Below are 25,662 nucleotides of genomic sequence, written 5' to 3'. Positions count from 1 at the left end.
TCTCACATCGGATAAAATGTCCCATCCAATTGTAATGTATTTCCATTAAAACCTGAGCAGTCTGGTTTGGACGTGCACAGTAACAGAGATACAAATTAAAGTTCAGCGCTGACACTTGCTGATGTGAGTAAAGTGGGACCGAAGTCATTTCTGTGATTAAAAGACCGTCGTCTTTTTTTTTTTCTTTTCAAACCGTGTTCAGACTCTGACCTGCAGCCGGGACGTGCACTTGTTAAATCAGACACAAAAGGGTGTGATTTAACACTTTTCTGTTTCACTATTTAATATTTCATTAGGTTTTGCAGTGCACACGCTGATTACAGATGGATGAGAAAAGTGCGCAACTTTACAACACCGAGTGGAAAAAGAGCAAATTGTACAGCTTACCTTTGATTTGTAGGTGATGATTGTAGAAAGAAAAGCTTGTTGAGGGTCAAATTAGTCCATAATAAATCATAATCCAGAGATGGAGAACTTTAAAACTGTCACACACGTCACTGTATGACATGGAGTTACAGAGCTGCAGCTGCATAAATCAGGCTTTAAATTAATTAAATAAATCATCATAAATTGTAAATTTGATATCTTAACTATTTTTATATTTATTTTGATAGCACCTGTACCTGGATGTGTTGCTGCATGTAGTTAAAGGATTTAAAAATGTTGAAAACATTAAAGGTTCATTTAGTAGTTCGGCACAGTTGGGTGTTCTGAGTTGACGCCACTCTCTCAATTAAGGCACACTAGTTTGCACATGAAAAAGCTGAAAATGAGGATTTGTAACATGCTCTCAGCACATAGCTCAAACAATTTCTGACAATTAGACTAACTTTTAAAATTCAAAATCTTATAATACTGTGCATTTTTTTTTCTTTTAAATTTATGATTGTTGCAGATAAATATGACCAGGGATCAAAAATACTTTGGTCTGCCAATCAAAATCTGATTACGTAACAGACTCTTTTGGTTTTTGCTTGTCATTCTGACCTCAACTTTTATTAAAAAGAAAAATAATTAAATAAATTGATTCATTTTTTTATCTAAAATGCCAGCTTGTTAGAAACTGACCAGATTAATAGCAGACAGCTTTAAAATGTGAAGTAATTCACTTGTTCAATAAAGAGTTAATTCACCCAGAAAATAAAAATGAATGTTGATGTGTTGTTGATACTTTTTTTTTAAGATGAGTGACTTTACAGTGATAACAGTTGTTACTGATGGTTCCTGAACTTGTTGCAGAACAGTCCTGAAGTGAGAACTGACCCATAATGTCAATTAATATGATTCACTTGGGATCAATAAACAAAACCACTGTGAGGCTGGCGGTCACAGGAGCAAAGCTAATTTTCTTTGCATGGCCTAGTGGGAGAAGTAAAAAAAAATCAACTGATAGCTAGTTAGCACGGTAATCAATCAACTCAATCAACTTTTTTCTTATATAGCGCCAAATCACAACAAACAGTTGCCCCAAGGCGCTCCATATTGTAAGGCAAGGCCATACAATAATTATGAAAAACCCCAACGATCAAAACGACCCCCTATGAGCAAGCACTTGGCCACAGTGGGAAGGAAAAACTCCCTTTTAACAGGACGAAACCTCCAGCAGAACCAGGCTCAGGGAGGGTTAGTCTTCTGCTGAGACTGGTTGGGGCTGAGGGAAAAAACCAGGAAAAAGACATGCCGTGAAGGGGGGCAGAGATCGATCACTAATGATTAAATGCAGAGTGATGCATACGGAGCAAAAAGAGAAAGAAACAGTGCATCATGGGAACCCCCCCACAATCTACGTCTAAAGCAGCATAACCAAGGGATGGTCCAGGGTCACCCGATCCAGCCCTAACTATAAGCCTTAGCGAAAAGGAAAGTTTTAAGCCTAATCTTAAAAGTAGAGAGGGTGTCTGTCTCCCTGATCTGAATTGGGAGCTGGTTCCACAGGAGAGGAGCCTGAAAGCTGAAGGCTCTGCCTCCCATTCTACTCTTACAAACCCTAGGAACTACAAGTAAGCCCGCAGTCTGAGAGCGAAGCGCTCTAATGGGGTAATATGGTACTACGAGGTCCCTAAGATAAGATGGGACCTGATTATTCAAAACCTTATAAGTAAGAAGAAGAATTTTAAATTCTATTCTAGAATTAACAGGAAGCCAATGAAGAGAGGCCAACACGGGTGAGATATGCTCTCTCCTGCTAGTCCCCGTCAGTACTCTAGCTGCAGCATTCTGAACCAACTGAAGGCTTTTTAGGGAACTTTTAGGACAACCTGATAATAATGAATTACAGTAGTCCAGCCTAGAGGAAATAAATGCATGAATTAGTTTTTCAGCATCACTCTGAGACAAGACTCTGAGTAATGACTGAGTTTGTGGAGTTACGTCACCCCCCCCCCAAAATCCAAACATCGTTGCATGTCGGGTGGACTCCTTTTATTTTTGTTGGTGAATTTGATCTGTTGCCATAGCGATTTACACCTTAGACAGTGTTGCAGAGACACGCACAACAACAATACAGAGTTTTCTTGCTGCTAAAAATTTTATTGTATTACTGTATTATTATTGTATTGAAGGCTAGCAGCTTGCAAGTGGATGAAAGACCCGCTGCACTAAGTCCTCTAACTTACCGAGACAGTTTAAATTACCTCATTTTTGGACTGACAAAGGTTTAAAAAAGCAAAAGTTGCTTGAAGCTCTTAAACATTTCTGCCACGGTTGGGTGTTAAAGCTTCATCTCATAAGCTACGTTTACATGCCGTTAATATTCGTGATAAGGTCAATATTCCGGTTTCTGAATCATTAGGAATAACCAGTTTACATGCTTAAGCAGACAGAGTTACTCCTGTATACATGGTCACTGGTATCATTTGGAATATCCCCATCTAAACAGCGACGCACGTCTTCCACCGGTGCTTGATTTGGTCTGGCGTTCGTGCAAATCCTGCTTTGCGTAACTTTTCGGCCACCTTCTTGAAAATGTCGCTATCTCTGTACTTTCTACCGTCAATAAAAGACATTATATTCATGTCTTTCACGATACTAATGAAGTACTCGGTTTCCTCCTCGCTTCAAAAGTGTGGTGCTGTGCAGCCGCGTCTGGATTTCCCCATGCTTGTTTACCTCTGCTTCTGTGGTGTCCGGTAGGTTGCGCACGCTGCATACAAGTAGTTGCTGTACTCAAAAGACCAAGATTCCTTGCAGACATGCGCAGAACACAAAATAATGTTCCTTTCTATGGGAATATTCCAATGCGCGTTTATATGACCTGATATTCGGGTTAGAAAAGGAGTAACCCAGGGGTCATATTTGGGTTTTTAAAAACCAGAATAAGAGCATATTCGGGTTTTTGTGGGTGTTTACATGGCTGTGTGCAACCGGGTTATTGCTAATATTCCGGTTATGAAAGGGTTATTGGCTGCATGTAAACGTAGTTATTGACAAGCCGGCTAGCTGTGAGCGCAGTCATATTAGCTAAAGGTAAGATAACACTCCCCTTTCTGACACAAATTGAGTATTTCGTGAAATGGTTGTTTTGTGGAGGGGGGCAGCGTATTGGCTGATCGCAGCAGAAAGAAACCGGGGTTGTTTCTGTGAAATGAATCCCCTACTGGCTGAGAGCATGAACTGCACCCCACAATAGCGCCTACCACCAGAACGTTAAGTGCACCACCCGGTTTTAATTTGGTAAATGTGAATAATTTGTTTTTTACAGAGAAGAATTAAGCTGCAGTGTCACATAAAGCTCACTTTTTAATCAACCATCAGAGCGAAAGCGTCCTGTTTTAATATAACACTGCAAAAGACAAGAACATTCTATCATTCAATTCAGTAAATTGTTGTTGGCTTATTAACAATGAAAAATGATCACGTTTTACATCTGTCGACATTTTACGACAACATTTGGTGGCAGATTCATCGTTACAGTTGAGAACACGGCCAACCACTGCAGGAATGGTAGAAGTGTCCAACTCGTGAAGAAACGCATAAAATAGCCACAAAGAAAATGTGGTGTGACGCTTTAATGACCCATAAACACAGCGTGGTTTGACATCAACTTCACAAACTCAATTAGAGTGTGGCACTAATCATCATATCAGCTGTCATAAGTGTAAAGTTAATTTCTTTTTCTTTTTGTAGCTTAATACTACACAATGAAAGCACAGCAGAACAGATTTCTCCCCAAACAATCTTGTGTGTGAGCCAAAGCCAAAATAGCAGATTCTAGCTACTGTAAGGGCTACGCTAGTTAGCTAGCACAGTCACTACTCAGCTGTTAAGGGAGGTTCTTGAAGGTAAAGCAATTTTACTAATGGATTACAAACTGTATTGGTGTGTTTTTGGAGGAGGTTATACTTCATTAGGGAAGGAATTTGTTAAATTACACATGATGCAACTAGCTAATACATTAGCGATCTCCCCTTTGGATCTTTTTAAATGTTCAAGAGACTGTTTCTGATTGTGTGTTAACGCAAGTTTCATAAATGTCTAACTTGGTGCTGAGTATCCTCAGGATTACCCGAGTTCATATTTGGCCTCTACAGAAGCAATTTGTTGTTATTATTATTAGTAGTAGTAGTAGTATTTTCCACAGAAAATATTTCTAATGTCTTTGACAGAAAAAGAAATATTTTGTATACAATATATAATGGACTTTAACAACATATATTAAAAATAAAGAAAGACCCTAAAGTACTCTTGGATTTCCTGCTAATGATACACAGGTAAACCTCGTTAACTCGCATACGCATAAGTCATGTTCCAGCCTTACTCACGGTCAATTTGTGGACACCGAAAATTTAGATTACTGTATAAAAGTCTATTTTGATTTGACCGTCTTCGGGAGGGATCGTCAATGTGGACAATTGTGGACTATTTGAACTTTTTGGATGTCACTCTTTAGATCCTTACTGTGAGGCAGATTGGTCCGGAATTTACACACATGCCCGCCACACCTGAACCGGCAGTAAGGATCTAAAGAGTCACATCCAAAAACTTTGAATCATCCAGAATCATCTGTACTGACGAAGCCCTCATCGTTGGCATGCAGCAGCAGGATGGGAAAAAAGATCCCAAACCCACTCCAGATGAAGAAATCATCACCATCCAGGAAGGACTCACACTTCAAATGCCCGAAACTATAGTAATATGGCAAGCTAAGCTGATTTTAAGTTTTTTGGTCAACCTCTAACTCACAGTCTGATTTTGTGGACCCCACCTTGCACGAGTTAACAAGGTTTACCTGTAATTTTCATGTTTTATTTAGTTCTGCATGTTTGTGAAGAAAACACAACTTTGGTCAAAACGTTACATGCACATGTCATATGTTCAACGGTGAGTTGTGCAAAGCTGAAAAATAAATGTGCAGAATGACTTTTTTTTTCCTCTTTTTTAACGCTCCCAAAAGGATCTATAAAACCATCTGGGAAGCACTGCCTTTCACTGATTTGTGTTTCTGGCAGTTTAATCAAATTTCACTTCAAATTTTAGACGTTTTTGGCTCATTTCTACCGTTATAAGGAGTATTTATGTAAAGTGTATTTGTGGTGAGAGAAAAGTGCAGATCCTGTTTCTTTTGAGCAAAAATAAATACAGACAAGGCTGAAAACTGGAACCGCTGGAAAAGAACACCTCCTTGTGGTAGGTTTCAGTGCATGTTTAGTTTAAATGTTTGGGGGATGAGCCATGGGGCTGAAAACTAGGCTGCAGGGGGCGCTGTTTTGTACTGCAACATTTACATAGGTCCTTTAAAGTTTTCATCCTGATCTTCTTCAGCAGTTTTCGGTAATGGAACACAGACACGATGTGACTCGAGTGGACTCGTGTGTGTACATGTACAGGACAAACATTTGAGGCTGGGTCTGAGCCCGACAAGCAGAATGCAGGATGTCAAGAACGCTGTTCGAACTGGAAAACTATTCCAGACCCTGTTTTCCTTTGGGAAGCAGATCCCTGGTGAGGATTAAAATGCAGATCCTGTTCCATCAGGTTAATCCACTTACACGTGCGCTGTGTGTGGTTGGTTGAGGGGGGGCTCAGCTGTATGGATGCATTGTATGGAGCCGGCAATCCGACTTCCAGTGGGAATACTGTGTGCCACTGTGTCTAAATAACGCAACAAAAGGCTTTACATCAGGCAGGAATGTGTTGTGGAGCATTGAGCTGTTCAGCCCAGCGACCCATCGTCCAACAAAAAAATGTAACCATTTATTCACGCAGCACCATCCCATCGGTTTCCAGTTCGTAACACATAACTGCAGTCAATCACATTTCCAGAGGGCTTTTTTTAAGTGCTTGTTGCTACGCAGTGTCAAACAACAACATGAGGAGGAGGCGGACGGGCTGAGCTGAGGTATCTGTTCTGTGAATACAGGACCAGTGTTTTGGTACATATACTGACAATGAATGTGAGGACCGCAGTGACAGAAGGCACATGTCGCTGAGGCGGGGCAGGTGGGCCAATGAACGACAAACTCAAACCCTTTTCTTCAAAGAAAATGCTACAAACAAGTGAGTGACATTTACAAGAAAATTAAGATCTGGATGCTCATTAAATCAGGAGCCCCACCTGATTTCAAGTGATGGTCAGTGACCTCCAAGACAGGCTGAAGGTGGAAATGAAGCCAGAAGGACTTCTGCAATGGCGTCACCAGGATGTGTTTGGTTGATCATAAATACTGAGGTTCACACCACCAGTCGGCAGTGAGTCAGAGTGGAGGTGGAGTCACTTCCTACCTGGGTTCTGAAACTTAGACACGGACTGTAACGTGTTCCAGGGAGCGAGCGGGTGTGGGTGGAGCCTGTGCAGCAGATGCTGGTGATGGCGGAGGGGGTGGAGTCATTGCTTTCAGCTCATTACCGGGGCAACTCTGTGTGCTGATGCCTCGGTTGAGAGCGCTGGGTGGGACAGCAGTGGCTTGAGTGTTGAGGTCGGTTCGGGGGATGTTGACGGGGCAGGATCGAGTGCGGGCGTGGCCCTTGTGACCTCCCGGGTGGCAGACGAGGCTGCCGACAGTGTCTACCGGCGACAGGTGGCGTTTCAGCCAGCGCTCGACCCGCTCCTCCTTGTACTTTATGGAATACCAGGTGAGGAAGATGAAGAGGAAACCAAAGAACTTGAGGCTGGCAGCGAGGCCGAAGTAGACGAAACGCAGGGAGGTGACATCGTACTCCCAGCAGGAGCCGTGGACGCCGCAGTCCTGCTGCCACAACATGCAGGTGGTGTCAATGACTGCACCAAAATAAATGGGTGTTGGGATGTAGCCTGAGTGTAGAATATAGAAGAGGAAAATATAACAGAAGGATAAAGGAGGAGGGGTAGAAAAAGGAAGAAAAGATCAAATTGAAAGGAAGAAAAAAAAGTTGGAGAGAATCACACAAAAAGAGAGAGATGGCTGAAAAATATACAATAGAAATTTGTAGAAAATTAAGAGGAAAACGATTAGAAGAATCAAAAGTGACACTAAATGGACAGTGTCACATCTCATCTCTACCAGTGACCCATTTTTAACTTTATCCTCAGCAACATTGAAAAACAGATCATAATGATGAAAACACAGCTAATCATTTCTGTCAGTATCCACATTTGATATGATCACATACAGCCGATCTGCTCTGTGTCAGCCTGATCCTGTCAGATCTCAGAAGCTAAGCAGTGCGGGACTTGGTTAGTACTTGGATGGGAGACCGCTTTGGAACACCAGTGGCTGTGTGTGTTTCTCCGGGTAAAACTGGAGTTGCGTCAGGAAGGGCATCCGGCATAAAACTTGTGCCAACTACCAATGCGGATCTGGCTGTATCCGCTGTGGCGACCCCGACCCCTACCCCGAATACAGAACGGGAGCGTCCAAATGCAGAACAACAACATACAGTCTGAAACTGAACCAAGTCCAACTGACAACATTCCTATTGTATGCAGAACAACGAGGCCCTTAAATGAGGCCTGCTACATATTTAGTCATGTCCCTTGTGATGCGAAGCAAGGCAGGGGTGTTGCTCTTATTTATAAATCTAGGCTTAGTTTATCTAGGTAAATCTAGGTTTAGTTTATTAGCTGTTGTGGGTCAAAATATAACTCGTTTGAGCATTTGATTCTCCACTCTGCCCATGATGCTATTATTGCCAAGGTCAGAAGAATAAAAATCAGCCGTATTACTTTGTCACTGTATATAGCCCTCCTGGCCCATACTCTGAAATCTTAGATGAATTTGGTGCGTTCATCTCTAACTTGTCAAATAGTGCAGATAACATTCTGAATATTGGTGACATTAACATTCATATAAATAAGCGTACTGATCCCCTCTGCAAATCATTTATGGAAATTGTGAATGTATTAGGATTTCAGCAATGCATTCAGGACTTGACGCACATTAGTGGAAATATCCTGGATTTGGTTCTCGCATATGGTATTGCTGTCACAAATATTGACATCATGTCTCTTGCATCAGTGGTCTCTCATCACTCACTTATTAGGTTTACAGTTTCACTGCCATGTTTAGTGGAACAACAACCTAATTTATCACTGCGGTGATGCATCAAGTCCTCAACTACGACTGAACTTAAAGTTAGACTACCTGATATCTTAGCTTCACCTGCCCAATCAGTACAACCCCAATTCCAATGAAGTTGAGACATTGTGTAAAATGTAAATAAAAACAGAATACAATGATTTGCGAATCCTCTTCAATCTATATTCAATTGAATACACCATAAAGACAAAATATTTAATGTTCAAACTGATAGACTTTTTTGTTTTGTGCAAATATTTTCTCATTTAGAAATGGATGCCTGCAACACATTTCAAAAAGTTAGGATGGGACAACAAAAAACTGGGGAAGTTGATGCCCAAAAAACACCTAATTGGAAACAGGTGAGTGTCATGATTGGGTATAAAAGGAGCATCCCCAAAAGGATCAGCCATTCACAAGCAAAGATGGGGTGAGGATCACCACTTTGTGAACAACTGCATGAAAAAATAGTCCAACAGTTTAAGAACAATGTTTCTCAATGTTCAATTAAAAGGAATTTAGAGATTCCATCATCTACAGTCCATAATATAATCAGAAGATTCAGAGAGCACTAATCACTCTAATCTGCACTTTTCAAGTTTCTTGTGCAATATCTGTAAACCATGTGCAGTATTCCTGTGCAATATTATTCCACAGTTGTAAATACTTCTCATTTTACATTTTACTTTGGTCCACATTTTGTTTTATCTTATGTTTATATTTGTTGTACACATACTCTGAATAATTTACCGTTAAATCTCACTATCTTTTATTTGGCTAAAAATTACTCGCACCACAGAATGCACCTTTCTGGAGCTGCACTCAAATCTTGTTGTAATGCAAATTACAATGATAATAAAAGAGCTTCTGATTCTGATTCTATAGTTGGTTCTGTTCTGTTTGGGAAGCTAATGTTAATACACACTTTTGTTTACATTTGTTGTTATATCTATTTGTTAATACTGTTATTGTAGGGTTAAACTATGCTATTGTACTTTATATGCTAGTTACCGGCTTTGCTTAACCTTGTTGGCTAGCAAGGTATGGTTGGCTAATTAACAGCTAATTTAACGGCAGCTCATCTAGCTATAGTTAGCTTATTTTCGTGATTTACATTTTAATTTTACATGGTGTAGATTTTTAATGATTCTTCAGTTTATGGGTTCTTTAATAGATATCAACATATAGTATCTAAGTTGGGGTTTCCATTAGATAGCATATAGAATATGTCATTTGTCTTCCTATAGTTCACCCTGCATATAGATACCTAAAACATATTACATCATAGCTTCTGTTTCTATAATAAAAGTATAAATATCACTTATATACATGATGTACATTTTCTTGAGCCACTTGGGTGGGTAGGGAGAGTTCCCATGGGATAAAAAAGCTTTTCAACCTGCCATCCCTGGTTCTCAAGACCAGGCAGTAAGTGGCTCTACTCTACTCTACTCTACTCTACTCTATTCTACTCTTCTTTTTTAGATAATTAGATATACCTTAGCATACACTAGTAGAGTTCTACCTCAGAATTGGAATGTATTATAGAAGACATACCTTACTGAATTTACATGCAAAGTGAAAGTCATACAGTAGTGTTCAGAATAATAGTAGTGCTATGTGACTAAAAAGTTTAATCCAGGTTTTGAGTATATTTCTTATTGTTACATGGGAAACAAGGTACCAGTAGATTCAGTAGATTCTCACAAATCCAACAAGACCAAGCATTCATGATATGCACACTCTTAAGGCTATGAAATTGGGCTATTAGTAAAAAAAAAAAGTAGAAAAGGGGGTGTTTACAATAATAGTAGCATCTGCTGTTGACGCTACAAACTCAAAACTATTATGTTCAAACTGCTTTTTTAGCAATCCTGTGAATCACTAAACTAGTATTTAGTTGTATAACCACAGTTTTTCATGATTTATTCACATCTGCGAGGCATTCATTTTGTTGGTCTGGAACCAAGATTTTGCTCATTTACTAGTGTGCTTGGGGTCATTGTCTTGTTGAAACACCCATTTCAAGGGCATGTCCTCTTCAGCATAAGGCAACATGACCTCTTCAAGTATTTTGACATATCCAAACTGATCCATGATACCCGGTATGTGATATATAGGCCCAACACCATAGTAGGAGAAACATGCCCATATCATGATGCTTGCACCACCATGCTTCACTGTCTTCACTGTGAACTGTGGCTTGAATTCAGAGTTTGGGGGTCGTCTCACAAACTGTCTGTGGCTCTTGGACCCAAAAAGAACAATTTTACTCTCATCAGTCCACAAAATATTCCTCCATTTCTCTTTAGGTCAGTTGATGTGTTCTTTGGCAAATTGTAACCTCTTCTGCACATCTTTTATTTAACAGAGGGACTTTGCGGGGGATTCTTGCAAATAAATTAGCTTCACACAGGTGTCTTCTAACTGTCACAGCACTTACAGGTAACTCCAGACTGTCTTTGATCATCCTGGAGCTGATCAGTGGGTGAGCCTTTGCCATTCTGGTTATTCTTCTATCCATTTTGATGGTTGTTTTCCACTTTCTTCCACGCGTCTCTGGTTTTTTTTTGTCCATTTTAAAGCATTGGAGATCATTGTAGATGAACAGCCTATAATTTTTTGCACCTGCGTATAGGTTTTCCCCTCTCCAATCAACTTTTTAATCAAACTACGCTGTTCTTCTAAACAATGTCTTGAACGTCCCATTTTCCTCAGGCTTTCAAAGAGAAAAGCATGTTCAACAGGTGCTGGCTTCATCCTTAAATAGGGGACACCTGATTCACACCTGTTTGTTCAACAAAATTGATGAACTCACTGACTGAATGCCACACTGCTATTATTGTGAACACCCCCTTTTCTACTTTTTTTTAATAATAGCCCAATTTCATAGCATTAAGAGTGTGCATATCATGAATGCTTGGTCTTGTTGGATTTGTGAGAATCTACTGAATCTACTGGTACCTTGTTTCCCATGTAACAATAAGAAATATACTCAAAACCTGGATTAATCTTTTTAGAAACATAGCACTACTATTATTCTGAACACTACTGTACATCAACAACATCCAGAAACGCCGCTGCCTTCTCTGGGCCCGAGCTCATTTGAAATGGACAGACTCGAAGTGGAAAACTGTGCTGTGGTCTGATGAGTCCACGTTTCAAGTTGTTTTTTGAAATCATGGACGTCATGTCCTCCAGACAAAAGAGGAAAAAGACCATCCAGATTGTTACCAGCGCAAAGTTCAAAAGCCAGCATCTGTGATGGTATGGGGGTGTGTTAGTGCCCATGGCATGGGCAACTCGCTGTGATGGCACCATCAATGCTGAAAGGTACATCCAGGTTTTAGAGCAACACATGTTGCCATCCAAGCAACGTCTTTTTCAGGGACGTCCCTGCTTATTTCAGCAAGACAATGCCAAACCACATTCTGCATGTTTTACAACAGTGTGGCTTCGTAGTAAAAGAGTGCGGGTACTAGACTGGCCTGTCTGCAGTCCAGACCTGTCACCCATTGAAAATGTGTGGCGCATTATGAAGCGCAAAATACGACAATGGAGACCCCGGACTGTTGAACAACTGAAGTCGTACATCAAGCAAAAATGGGCAAGAATTCCACCTACAAAGCTTCAACAATCAGTGTCCTCAGTTCCCAAATGCTTATTGAGTGTTGTTAGAAGGAAAGGTGATGCAACACAGTGGTAAACATACCACTGTCCCAGCTTTTTTGAAATGTGTTGCAGGCATCCATTTCAAAATGAGCAAATGTTTGCACAAAGACAAAGTTTATCAGTTTGAACATTAAATATCTTGTCTTTGTGGTGTATTCAATTGAATATAGTTTGAAGAGGATTTGCAAATCATTGTATTCTGTTTTTATTTACATTTTAGACAACGTCCCAACTTCATTGGAATTGGGGTTGTAGACAGTCATGTGCATAGTTTTACTTTCGTCCCATCCTGTCTATGGCTGATGCTGAGACCCTGATTCATGTGTTTGTCTCTTCTAGATTGGACTACTGTAATGTTCTATTTTCTGGTTTATTGCAAGTCCAGCATTAGGGCTCTCCAATTGGTTCAAAATCCTGCAGCCAGACTTTTGACACTTGGCAGAAAGTTTGACCACATTATTCCCATTTTGGCGTCTCTTCACTGGCTTCCTGTCCTTGTGAGATCAGATTTTAAGGTTCACAGACTAGCACCTCCCTACTTAACTAACCTAATTAAACCCTATGTACCAGTGCAGTATTCCTGCACCTTTGTATTCTCAAGGTGCAGGAATACTTTGTGTCCCCAGGGTGAATAAAAAGTCTGTGGGTCATAGAGCTTTCTCTTTTCGTGTCCCTGTTCTGTGGAATGATCTCCCTACATCAATAAAACAGTCAAATTCTGTCCAGACTTTCAAGTTCAAAGTTAAGATGCACTTATTTTCTTGTATATATAGCATACTGACAGAGTATGTTACTATGCTTTTTACTCTTTTAAATTCATTTTATAAGGAAACTGAGCGTGCCGCAGCCGCAATTTTATCTAAATTCTGGGTCTTTTAGTGAAGCTTAGGGTTAGTGGCCAGCTTAGTATTTCTTTTGTTGTTGTTGCTTAATGCTAACAAATTATACTGTATTTGTTGTCTTTTAGATGCCTGATTCTGTTTTTTCTCTCTGTTTGAAGTGCGGCTCCATCCAGAGATGGGTGTGGTGTCTGCTTTAGAAAACCTTTTGTCCTGTGCACCGGCAACATTTCCTGTGTATTTGTTTTGTGAATTGTTTTGTAAATTGTGTTGGTAGCATGGCCCAAGCAGAGGATCGCCCCTTTGAGTCTGGTCTGCTTGAGGTTTCTTCCTCAAATCATCAGAGGGAGTTTTTCCTTACCACTGTCACCTGTGTGCTGGGTTGGTAAGGTTAGACCTTAATTGTGTGAAGCGCCTTGAGGCAACTTTGTTGTGATTTGGCGCTATATAAATGAAAATAAATTAAACTGAAACTGAATCAAACGAGTTCCTCAATAGCAATCAGCTTGTAATGGTAAGTTAGTGCTTGTGAAATCAGTTGTTTTAAATTGTTTCTTTACATTTATCTCTGTAGGGATCCTCTCTTTACTACTTGTAGAAGACATTTCTAATGACCCATTCGCATCATGATGAGATTTACTTTGAGATTTTTAGTTTGCCCCATAGATTTACATTGTATAACTATTGAATCCATGATTGTCTTTGCTTTCCTACTCAATACTGGGCCAGTTATAGCTGTTTTTGTCCCTAGTAATGATTTGAACACAAAACATTGTGAAATAGGCCCCAGGTTGAGAACATTCCAGAGTTCTTTAAAGTTCAACATAAACAGCAGAAGTGACCCAAACAAAGAAAATCCATACAGTATCTAAGTTGGATCTGACTTTATGAAACATCCAGATGTATGCACTGATATGGATCCTGCAGATTGGTTCAGTCCAAAAAGAATAGAGGGATTCATTGTGCATTCACGACTCAGCCAACAGTTTTCTGATTCCCGCTGACTGATAGCAGCTGTCCCCGTCTCTGATGGATTAAATCTAATTCTTGAAGAGAACGTGAGTCTGAACACCAAAGAGACATCTCATTTCCTGAATCAGCCTGTCAGTCAGCAGGAACCACATTTAGAAGTTTTCTTAATGACTAATGTTCAGACTTTAAGATTGTAAGAGTTTTTACTCACCAAGAGTCCTGAGGAGAACAAACTGCATCCCGAGAGCGAATGGTCTCTCCTGCTCCGCTACAGACCTGAAAACACACAGGAACTCTATTACCGGTTCCTTTAAAGTACATTTTAAATAGGAGTAAACCTTATTCTAAATTACGCCCACCACAGCTCAATACATACGAGTAGTACAAGAAAAAACTGCCAGTTTAAAAGAAAAACTCCACAGATATATGAAACATAAAATGCATGCATATCTGTACACTCTCACACACACACACACACACACACACACACACACACACACACACACACACACACACACACACACACACACACACACACACACACACACACACACACACACACACACGTGCCCTTATCCCACACACTCAAAAATCATTTCTGCAATTAAACATTTTAAATTCAGTTTTGGCAACATTTTATCCTTCTCATATTCCTCCACCTGGCATCCGTCCAACTGCAGGAGATGATGGTGTCGATTCAAATTTCAAGAATCGATTAGATTCTGATTCTTAAGATTCTGATTTGATAATTTTGATTCGATTTGATCCAATCTGATATTGATTTGGGTTGGTGTTATTAAAACCATTTTTGAGCTGTTACCTAATTGTCTAGTTATGCAACATAATACTAGTATATTGACATTTGACAGCAAATTAATGAAGTATTGTCAGTTAGCGATGGCTGTAAGACTGATGGCACGGACCAATCCCCCTCCCAGAATGATAGAGTAGTATTTTTATTTTACAAACAGACTGGGGGGCAGAATTACTGAACAGATCCAGGGCAGTCAAAAGAGAACACCAGAGGTACCTGGTTCATTGGCCCTGACACAGATACATTTCTACACCCTTCCATGTTTTGGCCTGATGCCTTGTTTCTTTTGGCTTTAAAGTAAGGCTGTAACAAAGATAAAAAAAACAAGCAAACTATGGCTTTGCTTCACAAAATTTGGTCATCAAAATGCAGGAAATAGTGTTTCAGAGAGTTCTAAATTTAAAAATGTTCTGTGGGCAAATGGTGCCAGTCTCCCCTAGAAACACTCGCGTCTGTAGGAGAACTGAAAAGTCAGTCTACACCAGAGAACCTTCGTGTGCGGTCCCACGGAAAAAGCACGTTATTGAGGAATGAAAGAAAAATAAACAAACAAACACTACTGTGTGAATTAAACAGCGGACGATTCTCTTGTCTTGCCCACAACAGACAAGAGTCCCAGTCCTCATGATTGACTTGACAGAGGTCGATGAATAAATTGTAAACGTTTTCTTGTTAATCAGAACCAGCAGCTCCGCAATCAGTGTAGAGAAATGACCATTTTCACACCCGCAGAAATAGCACAACAGCCCAACTGTAGCACCATTTCTTCAGAGACGCTGCTCCAACACTGGTGAGAAGTGCATATATATATTAAAAAAAAAAAAATCAATCTTTGGATGTGTAAATCAATCTGTGGGAATTAAAATGAGAATCGAATTAAAATCGGTGAATCGATCTTTTCAACCTCATCATCATCAATTTTATTTATATAGCGCCAAATCACAACAAACAGTTGCCCCAAGGCGCTTTATATTGTAAGGCAAGGCCATACAATAATTACGTAAAAACCCCAACGGTCAAAACGACCCCCTGTGAGCAAGCACTTGGCGACAGTGGGAAGGAAAAACTCCCTTTTAACAGGAAGAAACCTCCAGCAGAACCAGGCTCAGGGAGGGGCAGTCTTCTGCTGGGACTGGTTGGGGCTGAGGGAGATGGAAGAGGTTCGGATTCACCAGGACTCTTCCTAGAGATGGCCACCCGTCTAAACTGAACAATCGGGGGAGAGGGGCCTTAGTCAGGGAGGTGACCAAGAACCCAATGGTCACTTTGTCAGAGCTCCAGCATTCCTTTGTGGAGAGAGGACAACGTTCCAGAAGGACAACCATCTCTGCAGCAATCCACCAATCAGACCTGTATGGTAGAGTGGCCAGAAGGAAGCCACTGTTTCAAGGCACGTCAGCCCACCTGGAGTTTGACAAAAGACACTTGAAGGACTCTCAGACCATGAGAAACAAAATTCTCTGGTTTCATGAGACAAAGATTGAACTGTTTTACCCCATCACACATAGCTGGAATCATGCAGAATGGCGTCAGAATTCTGAATTGGCACACATCCAAAAAGTGTCGGATTTCAGTTCCAAAACATTCTGACAGCCATTTGTGGAAGTCGACACAGTTGGTCAAAATCGGGCGACGGCCCCAAGTGTGAAACACTTGTTTAAAACCCTGTGGGCGCCGTCGAGATGGGACACCTATCCGATGGCAGTCCAATTTGATGACCATGTGACCACAATTTACAGATTCTGACAGCATCAAAATAGCATTTTAAATGATCTGATCACAGTTGATTGAGCTCTGAGATCGATCGGTCACAGCAAAGCCTGTCTGCATGTTGTGCCATGTTTGTCCACCTCCACTGGACCCCGGTCAGGGAGGACGAAGGAAATGTTGTTATGTACTAACATGTATGTGGCACTGTGTGCATGTCAGAGGCTCGTGCAGCAACGCAGCTGAACGGGATGTCACCGCTGTAACGCACGTATTATTACAAGTTCACCTCCTAAAGTCTGTAGCAGGTATGATGTAGAAATGTTTGCCCAGCACATGATGACATAAATAAACATGTAACTCACCTCCGATACCTGGCGTTCCACAGCGCGGTGCAGACAGCTGGTGAAGTCCCTTTCACCTGGCTGCGCTGTGTGCTGGCAATGTCAATCAGCTGACAAATGCATAATCCACCTCTGGTATAAATAAATCCCATGTGAAGCACTGTCCCACGATAATCCAACTACAGTTGTGTTAAGATGCATATCAAGTAAAATGACAACAAAAAATAGTTTAGAAACGAGAAAAGAGAAAGTCCACTGGCTGCATCTGAAAGTTGCACACATGTGGGAAGTTGGTTCACTGCCAGCACAGTTCAACAGCAGTTACGGAGTCCAGCCAGACAAATAAAATCTAGCAATGCCAGTATATACTGATCAAACACCTAAAGGGATTTTTCACTGGACTGTACAACAGTAGGCGATCACTGACAGCTGTCAGCCTGTTTGTGCGCTCTCTGGATGGACAGCTCCTGTGCTCGTGGCTGGTACAGAGTTTATGAACACATATACACATATACAAGCAGCTGAGCGAATATTTTCAGCCACACACTCACACACTGCTTTGATCACCTGTTCTACACACACCTGTTGTACGCACACGCACTCCGTCATGTGAGACACACAGATGAGAGGTCAGTTTAGCGCTGGGAATTTGAAGACAAGTGGAGATTTGATTGAGTGGGTGCGTGAGTGACAGCTCCAATGTCGGTGCCATCTGACATTTTTGACTTTAAGAAGAGTGAGTGAGTCTGGTCTTGATAGCCAACATTATGAATGACCCATATTGCCCTTGCTGTGGGGATGTCTTTCAGCAGCAGGAACTGGGAGACTAGTCAGGATTGAGGGACAGATGAATGCAGCACTGTACAGAGACCTGCTCTAGAGCACTTTTGACCTCAGACTGTGACCACAGACATGACACAAAACTAAAGTCATTTCAAATGGCAACTTTCTGGCTTTAAGAAACACTATAAGAAATCAGAAATCACTATAAGAAATCAGGAAAGAAAATTGTGGCAGTCAGTAACAGTTACTTTTTTAGACCAAGCAGAGGAAAAAAAAATATGGACTCACTCAATTCTGAGGAAAAAATTATGGAATCATGAAAAACAAAAGAACGCTCCAACACATCACTAGTATTTTGTTGCACCACCTCTGGCTTTTATAACAGCTTGCAGTCTCTGAGGCATGGACTTAATGAGTGACAAACAGTACTCTTCATCAATCTGGCTCCAACTTTCTCTGATTGCTGTTGCCAGATCAGCTTTGCAGGTTGGAGCCTTGTCATGGACCATTTTCTTCAACTTCCACCAAAGATTTTCAATTGGATTAAGATCCAGTCTATTTGCAGGCCATGACATTGACCCTATGTGTCTTTTTGCAAGGAATGTTTTCACAGTTTTGCTCTATGGCAAGATGCATTATCATCTTGAAAAATGATTTCATCATCCCCAAACATCCTTTCAATTGATGGGATAAGAAAAGTGTCCAAAATATCAACGTAAACTTGTGCATTTATTGATGATGTAATGACAGCCATCTCCCCAGTGCCTTTACCTGACATGCAGCCCCATATCATCAATGACTGTGGAAATTTACATGTTCTCTTCAGGCAGTCATCTTTATAAATCTCATTTGAATGGCACCAAACAAAAGTTCCAGCATCATCACCTTGCCCAATGCAGATTCGAGATTCATCACTGAATATGACTTTCATCCAGTCATCCACAGTCCACGATTGCTTTTCCTTAGCCCATTGTAACCTTGTTTTTTCTGTTTAGGGTGTTAATGATGGCTTTCGTTTAGTTTTTTTGTATGTAAATCCCATTTCCTTTAGGTGGTTTCTTACAGTTCGGTCACAGACGTTGACTCCAGTTTCCTCCCATTCGTTCCTCATTTGTTTTGTTGTGCATGTTCGATTTTTGAGACATATTGCTTTAAGTTTTCTGTCTTGACGCTTTGATGTCTTCCTTGGTCTACCAGTATGTTTGCCTTTAACAACCTTCACATGTTGTTTGTATTTGGTCCAGAGTTTAGACACAGCTGACTGTGAACAACCAACATCTTTTGCAACACTGCGTGATGATTTACCCTCTTTTAAGAGTTTGATAATCCTCTCCTTTGTTTCAATTGACATCTCTCGTGTTGGAGCCATAATTCATGTCAGTCCACTTGGTGCAACAGCTCTCCAAGGTGTGATCAGCCCTTTTTAGATGCAGACTAACGAGCAGATCTGATTTGATGCAGGTGTTAGTTTTGGGGATGAAATTCCCTATTTTTTTTCCCTCTGCTTGGTCTAAAAAAGTAACCGTTACTGACTGCCACAATTTTTTTTCCTGATTTCTTATAGTGTTTCTTAAAGCCAGAAAGTTGCCATTTGAAATGACTTTAGTTTTGTGTCATGTCTGTGATCTGCTTTTTTTCTACAAAATTAAACAACTGAATGAACATCCTCCAAGGCCGGTGATTCTATAATTATTGCCAGGGGTTGTAGGTGTCAAACTAATTCCAGAAAGGGCCAAGACGGTGCAGGTTTTCTTTGTAACCACCAACTTAACCAAATTAACAAATTAACATCACTTTGAGCAGATGGGATGAGTTCATCAATGAAGTCACCTGGTGGAGTTGTGGTTACAAAGAAAACGTGCACCCTCTTGGCTGTTTCTGGAATCAGTTTGATATCTATGTTTCAGCAGGACAATGACCCTCAGTTCGCAGCCAAGATCTCAAAGGAGTGGCTTCAGGACAACTCTGTGAATGTCCTTGAGTGGCTCAGCCAGAGCCCAGACCTGAATCCGATTGAACATCTCTGGAGAGATCTGAAAATGGCTATGCACCGACGCTCCCCATCCAAGCTGGTTGTAAGAGGTGCTGCAAAGAGGAATGGACAAAACTGCCCAAAGATAGGTGTACCAAGCTTGTACCATCATATCCAACAAGCCTTAAGGCTGTAATTGCTGCCAAAGGTGCATCAACAAAATATTGAGCAAAGGGTGTGAATACTTACATACCTGTGATTTCTTAGTTTTTTATTTTTAATAACTCTGCCAAAAAAAAAAAAAAACTTTTGTTCATGTTGTCATTATGGGGTGTTGTAAGTAGAATTTCTGTGTGTGTGTGTGGGGGGGGGGGGGGGGGGGGGGGTTGAATTTACTCCATTTTGGAATAAGGCTGTAAACATAACAAAACAAAACAAAATGTGGAAAAAGTAAAAAGTAAAGCGCTGTGAATACTTTCCTTTCCAGAGCCACTGTAGATGATGGTCTGCACTTTTGCATGACATGAATGCTCCCTGGTGGTGATTATATGAATTTATGTACATAATGTGTGGATACGGTATGAAATCACATGCAGTGTGAAACCCTCTGTGCAGAGTGATGTATATTTCACATCCTTGAAATGCCCCATGGCAGCACGGTGGTTTAGTGGTAGCACTTTTACTTCACATCGAGAAGGTCATGGGTTTGATTCACACCTGTGGCCTTTCTATGTGGACTTTGCATGTTTTCCCCGTGTCTGTGTGGGTTTCCTCCGGGTGCTCCGGCTTCCTCCCACACCCAAAGACATGCAGGTTATGTAGATTGGAAAGTTTAAATTATCTGGCGGAGTGTGCAGGTGTGACTGTGTTTGTTTGACTGGCTGTGTTGACGACAGTCTGTGTTTGACAGACTGCCATCCTGTCCAGGGCGCACCCCGCCTTACAACCTATGACTGCTGGGATTGGCTCCAGCTCCCCCTGACCCAATCTTGCTAAGCAGTTGAAGATGAGTGTGTGTGTGAAAAATGTCTCCTGGTGGCAATTGTGTGATCTAAGGTACGTACGTACATACATTCATGTGATCTCCACCAGGGGGTGCTCATGTTATGCAAAAGCAGTGACCATCATCTACACAAGTTTCAGTTTTTTTATTCAATTATTTGCAAGTAATATATAAAATCAAGGTATTACGTGCATTCTGGACAATAAAATAAATGTTCTGATGCCCCTTTTATGGGACTGGGACAAATGATGTGAAGGTTTTTCACGGTCATAGATACATAGTTACACAGCTGCCTTTTATATATGTATGTCTGCTTTTGGTTTCAGTCACTTATCTGCAGTCAGTAAAAATTAAGTGTTTTCCACAAATTTAAACAAAATCTTACTGCGATATTTCACACTTTATGGACTGTTTTGAAACAGTTTAGGACTACTATGAAATGTTTTAATGACTGTTTTCAAAAATTTTAAGGACTGTTTTGAAATGTTCTAATTACCATTTTGAAATGTTTTAAGAACGGTTTTGAAACATTTTAAGGACTGTTTTGAAATGTTCTAATTACCATTTTGAAATGTTTTAAGAACGGTTTTGAAACATTTTAAGGACTGTTTTGAAATGTTCTAATTACCATTTTGAAATGTTTTAAAGACTGTTTTGAAACATTTTAAGGACTGTTTTGAAACATTTTAAGGACTGTTTTGAAATGTTTTAAGGACTGTTTTGAAACATTTTAAGGACTGTTTTGAAATGTTTTAAGGACTGTTTTGAAACATTTGAAGGACTGTTTTGAAATGTTTTAAGGACTGTTTTGAAACATTTGAAGGACTGTTTTGAAATGTTTTAAGGACTGTTTTGAAACATCTGAAGGACTGTTTTGAAATGTTTTAAGGACTGTTCAGCCTTTTTAAGGATCTGACTTTTGGTTTTGCTGAATCGGTTTGTACCAGTTGCTGTGACATCAGGTCGTACCTCAGGGTGACGATGATGGCGGACGGTTGTGCACAAGCAGTGATCAGTGTGACGATGAACAAGAAGATCAGGAAAGGGATGAGGGTGCTGCAGGTGCGGTCGCACTTCCCTGACACAGCATAGCCGTTCTCGTTCAGGTAGGTCTTAACGATGACAAGCTGCAGCTGGTTGCTGCCCTGACCACTGGATGATGGCGTGATCACCTGCCTGCTCTGCACGCAGGCGCAATCTGAGTAGTTTCGAATCTGAAAGGTAGTTACAGATCTGTTAGGACACTTTATAACACTAGCTTTAAAATACCAACGACACTAAGGCACAATCAGTGAAAGTTCTGACTTCACCTTTTTGATGTCATGTTGAAATAATGAAAATAAACAGATTTTTTTAAAGGTCACATAAATGTAATTGTCACTGCCACACATCATATTTATGGCAAAGATTCAGCAGCTGATCTGCGGCTGTTTATCTAACGGTTCTGTTTTCTGGCTTAACATTTCACAGATCATATTAGGCTCAAATAAACACCTTTTCTCCACTTTGATATTTTTAGGCAGCAGGTCTATTTTAGTTTAAGCAGCTAACAGTAATAACTATAATATAATATCCAAAATAATGGAGAGCGTGACAGAGAGGTGAAGAAGAGAGTGCAGGTACAACCCCTGGCAAAAATTATGGAATCACCGGTCTCAGAGGATGTTCATTCTGTTGTTTAATTTTATAGAAAAAAAGCAGATCACAGACATGACACAAAACTAAAGTCATTTCAAATGGCAACTTTCTGGCTTTAAGAAACACTATAAGAAATCAAGAAAAAAAGATTGTGGCAGTCAGTAACGGTTACTTTTTTAGACCAAGCAGAGGAAAAAAATATGGACTCACTCAATTCTGAGGAATAAATTATGGAATCACCCTGTAAATTTCCATCCCCAAAACTAACACCTGCATCAAATCACATCTGCTTGTTGACATTGACCCTATGTCATGAAATTGACCCTATGTGTCTTTTTGCAAGGAATGTTTTCACAGTTTTTGCTCTATGGCAAGATGCATTATCTTCTTGAAAAATGATTTCATCATCCTTAAACATCAGAAAAGTGTCCAAAATATCAACGTAAACTTGTGCATTTATTGATGATGTAATGACAGCCATCTCCCCAGTGCCTTTACCTGACATGCAGCCCCATATCATCAATGACTGTGGAAATTTACATGTTCTCTTCAGGCAGTCATCTTCATAAATCTCATTGGAACGACACCAAACAAAAGTTCCAGCATCATCACCTTGCCCAATGCAGATTCGAGATTCATCACTGAATATGACTTTCATCCAGTCATCCACAGTCCACGATTGCTTTTCTTTAGCCCATTGTAACCTTGTTTTTTCTGTTTAGGTGTTAATGATGGCTTTCGTTTAGCTTTTCTGTATGTAAATCCCATTTCCTTTAGGCGGTTTCTTATAGTTCGGTCACAGATATTGACTCCAGTTTCCTCCCATTCTTCCTCATTTGTTTTGTTGTGCATTTTCGATTTTTGAGACATATTGCTTTAAGTTTTGTCTTGACGCTTTGATGTCTTCCTTGGTCTACCAGTATGTTTGCCTTTAACAACCTTCCCATGTTGTTTGTATTTGGTCCAGAGTTTAGACACAGCTGACTGTGAACAACCAACATCTTTTGCAACATTGCGTGATGATTTACCATCTTTTAAGAGTTTGATAATCCTCTCCTTTGTTTCAATTGACATCTCTCGTGTTGGAGCCATGATTCATGTCAGTCCACTTGGTGCAACAGCTCTCCAAGGTGTGATCACTCCTTTTTAGATGCAGACTAACAAGCAGATGTGATTTGATGCAGGTGTTAGTTTTGGGGATGAAAATTTACAGGGTGATTCCATAATTTATTCCTCAGAATGGAGTGAGTCCATATTTTTTTTCCTCTGCTTGGTCTAAAAAAGTAACCGTTACTGACTGCCACAATCTTTTTTTCTTGATTTCGTATAGTGTGTTGGGAAAGGGTCGTAACACGGACCCGCAACAGGGGGCGCAAATGAACGGACAATGGATAAGACAAAGAGTAACAATTTAATGTTGTGAATCGCACAACTAAATACAGATACAGATAATGCCAATTGTACACAAGGTGACGTGCGGGCAGGCTCGAAGATAGGAGACCTCTGGCGATCGAAGAGCCGGGACCCACACAGCTTCCACCACCAACGGCCTGAAGAAAACCGGAGCCGCCAAGTCCTGAGTCCCCAGGTGGTCACCGTCTTCGGTTGCAGACCCTGGTACTGCTGGCAGAAGATGACAAAACAGTTATGGTGAGTGTGTATCCACACACCCAGTAATCCTTGGAACTAGTTCCTTCGGGAGGGAGAACCTCCACCTCCAGATACGTTATCACTCGTGCAGCTCCTGTTTGTCTTCCTTCTGGATGGAGTGAGAGACGAAGACCGTCGTCCTCTCACTATCCGCTAATCCAGTCTTCCACAGACTTCACAGGTACGCGGCTGCACACAGATCACAGTTTAGATACACTGAATAACAACAGCAGAGAAGAATTACCTTCGACGGTAGTTGATTTCTCGGCGAGGAGGTGGAGTAATGATCCGGCTTTTGTAGAGGTGGTGGTGATTGGTGACAGCTGGTGTAAACGAGTGACAGTTGTCACTCTCTGTTTTGGCGCCCTCTCATGCTTGAAGCCCGCACTCCAAGCAGGGCGCCGACTGGTGGTGGTGGGCCAGCAGTACCTCCTCTTCAGCGGCCCACACAACATAGTGTTTCTTAAAGCCAGAAAGTTGCCATTTGAAATTACTTTAGTTTTGTGTCATGTCTGTGATCTGCTTTTTTTCTACAAAATTAAACAACTGAATGAACATCCTCCGAGGCCGGTGATTCCATAATTTTTGCCAGGGGTTGTAGGATGGAGTGGATGGAGAAAGGTGGCAGGAGTGACCGAAGAATATCTACAAGAGTGAAAGTTTACCGACTTTATTACGGCCAGCTATGTTGTATGATTTGGACCTCATTAAGTCTGGGGCTGGCAATTCAGCTTGAGAGGGATTTGCGCTGAATCCATCTCCATCAGGATAGGTTTATTATTTTTCTAAATGTGAACTGCGCCAATCAGATTTCAGCTGGAGTGAGATTCGCCATGGTCTGACCGCAAACGTGGGTAGAATCCAGCTACCTTGATCATGACGATCAAGATTGTTGCAGCTCCATCCAGAGATGGGAGTTGTATTCGTGTTGGCGACCCTCCTGTCCTGTGCGCCAATAGCATTTCTTGTATATTCGTCCATGAATTGTTCTGTGAATTGTTCTGTAATTTATGTCTGTAGCATGGCCCAAGCAGAGGGTCACCCCTTTGAGTCTGGTCTGCTTGAGGTTTCTTCCTCAGAGGGAGTTTTTCCTTACCACTGTTGCTCTGGGGGTTGGTAAGGTTAGACCTTACCTGTGTGAAGCGCTTTGAGGCAACTCTGTTGTGATTTGGCGCTATATAAATGAAAATAAATTGAAACTGAAAAATTGAAATGACGTCAAACGTCCTCACTATGTCCGTGCACCCACAGCGTCCTCTCTACTGTAGTGACGTTCAGTGCAGCTGCAATGGCGAGGACAGTAAACAACCTTCTTTCTCCACAGTGCCTTCTCACCAAGAAAATCAGGTGGGTGCCTTCTCGTCCATGTGTCACACACGTCCAGACACATCGCTTTCAGCTTGAGCTGCATTAATTTTAGACGTGTGTAAAGATCTTAAAGACAGGTCTGAACGCTATCCGGCTAGAAAGCAATCCGGACTGAATCCATCTTGAGCTGGATTACCAACTCAAATCTGAATGGGGTGTTAGAGACTGTGGCGCTAAACAAAAAGACAGGTGGCAGCGCTGAAGATGCTGTGATTTTGGGGGAGTGATGGCAATGGACAAGATTAGGAATGAACATATCAGAGGGACAACAGAGGTAGCACAGTTTGAAGACAGTCAGAGAGGTGAGACTGAGATGGTTTGGATATGTGCAGAGGCGGGACCCAGGGTATATAGGCAGAAGGCCGTATGTGTATTTAGTTTTACATTTATGTGGCAGAGAGCCATTCA

The 25,662-nt window shown here is 41.0% G+C and overlaps 1 protein-coding gene across 1 annotated transcript in view; it reads right to left on the bottom strand.

The window, feature by feature from the left end:
* Positions 1 to 6,520: 6,520 nt before the first annotated feature.
* Positions 6,521 to 25,662, bottom strand: part of LOC117521655 (solute carrier organic anion transporter family member 5A1-like) — an 81,976-nt gene continuing 62,834 nt past the window's right edge. The window contains exons 7-9 of the mRNA XM_034182977.1: positions 21,568 to 21,812; positions 14,187 to 14,251; positions 6,521 to 7,249 (exon numbers count right to left, since the gene is read on the bottom strand). Of these exons, the coding sequence (XP_034038868.1) occupies positions 6,735 to 7,249; positions 14,187 to 14,251; positions 21,568 to 21,812 (825 nt within the window). The 3' untranslated portion in view covers positions 6,521 to 6,734. The remainder of the gene's footprint in view (positions 7,250 to 14,186; positions 14,252 to 21,567; positions 21,813 to 25,662) is intronic.

Source organism: Thalassophryne amazonica, chromosome 12 (assembly GCF_902500255.1).
Source record: "Thalassophryne amazonica chromosome 12, fThaAma1.1, whole genome shotgun sequence".
Taxonomy (NCBI): Eukaryota; Metazoa; Chordata; class Actinopteri; order Batrachoidiformes; family Batrachoididae; genus Thalassophryne; species Thalassophryne amazonica.
The sequence above is the reverse complement of the archived record's forward strand: the minus strand, read 5'-3'. Positions and strand labels throughout refer to the sequence as shown.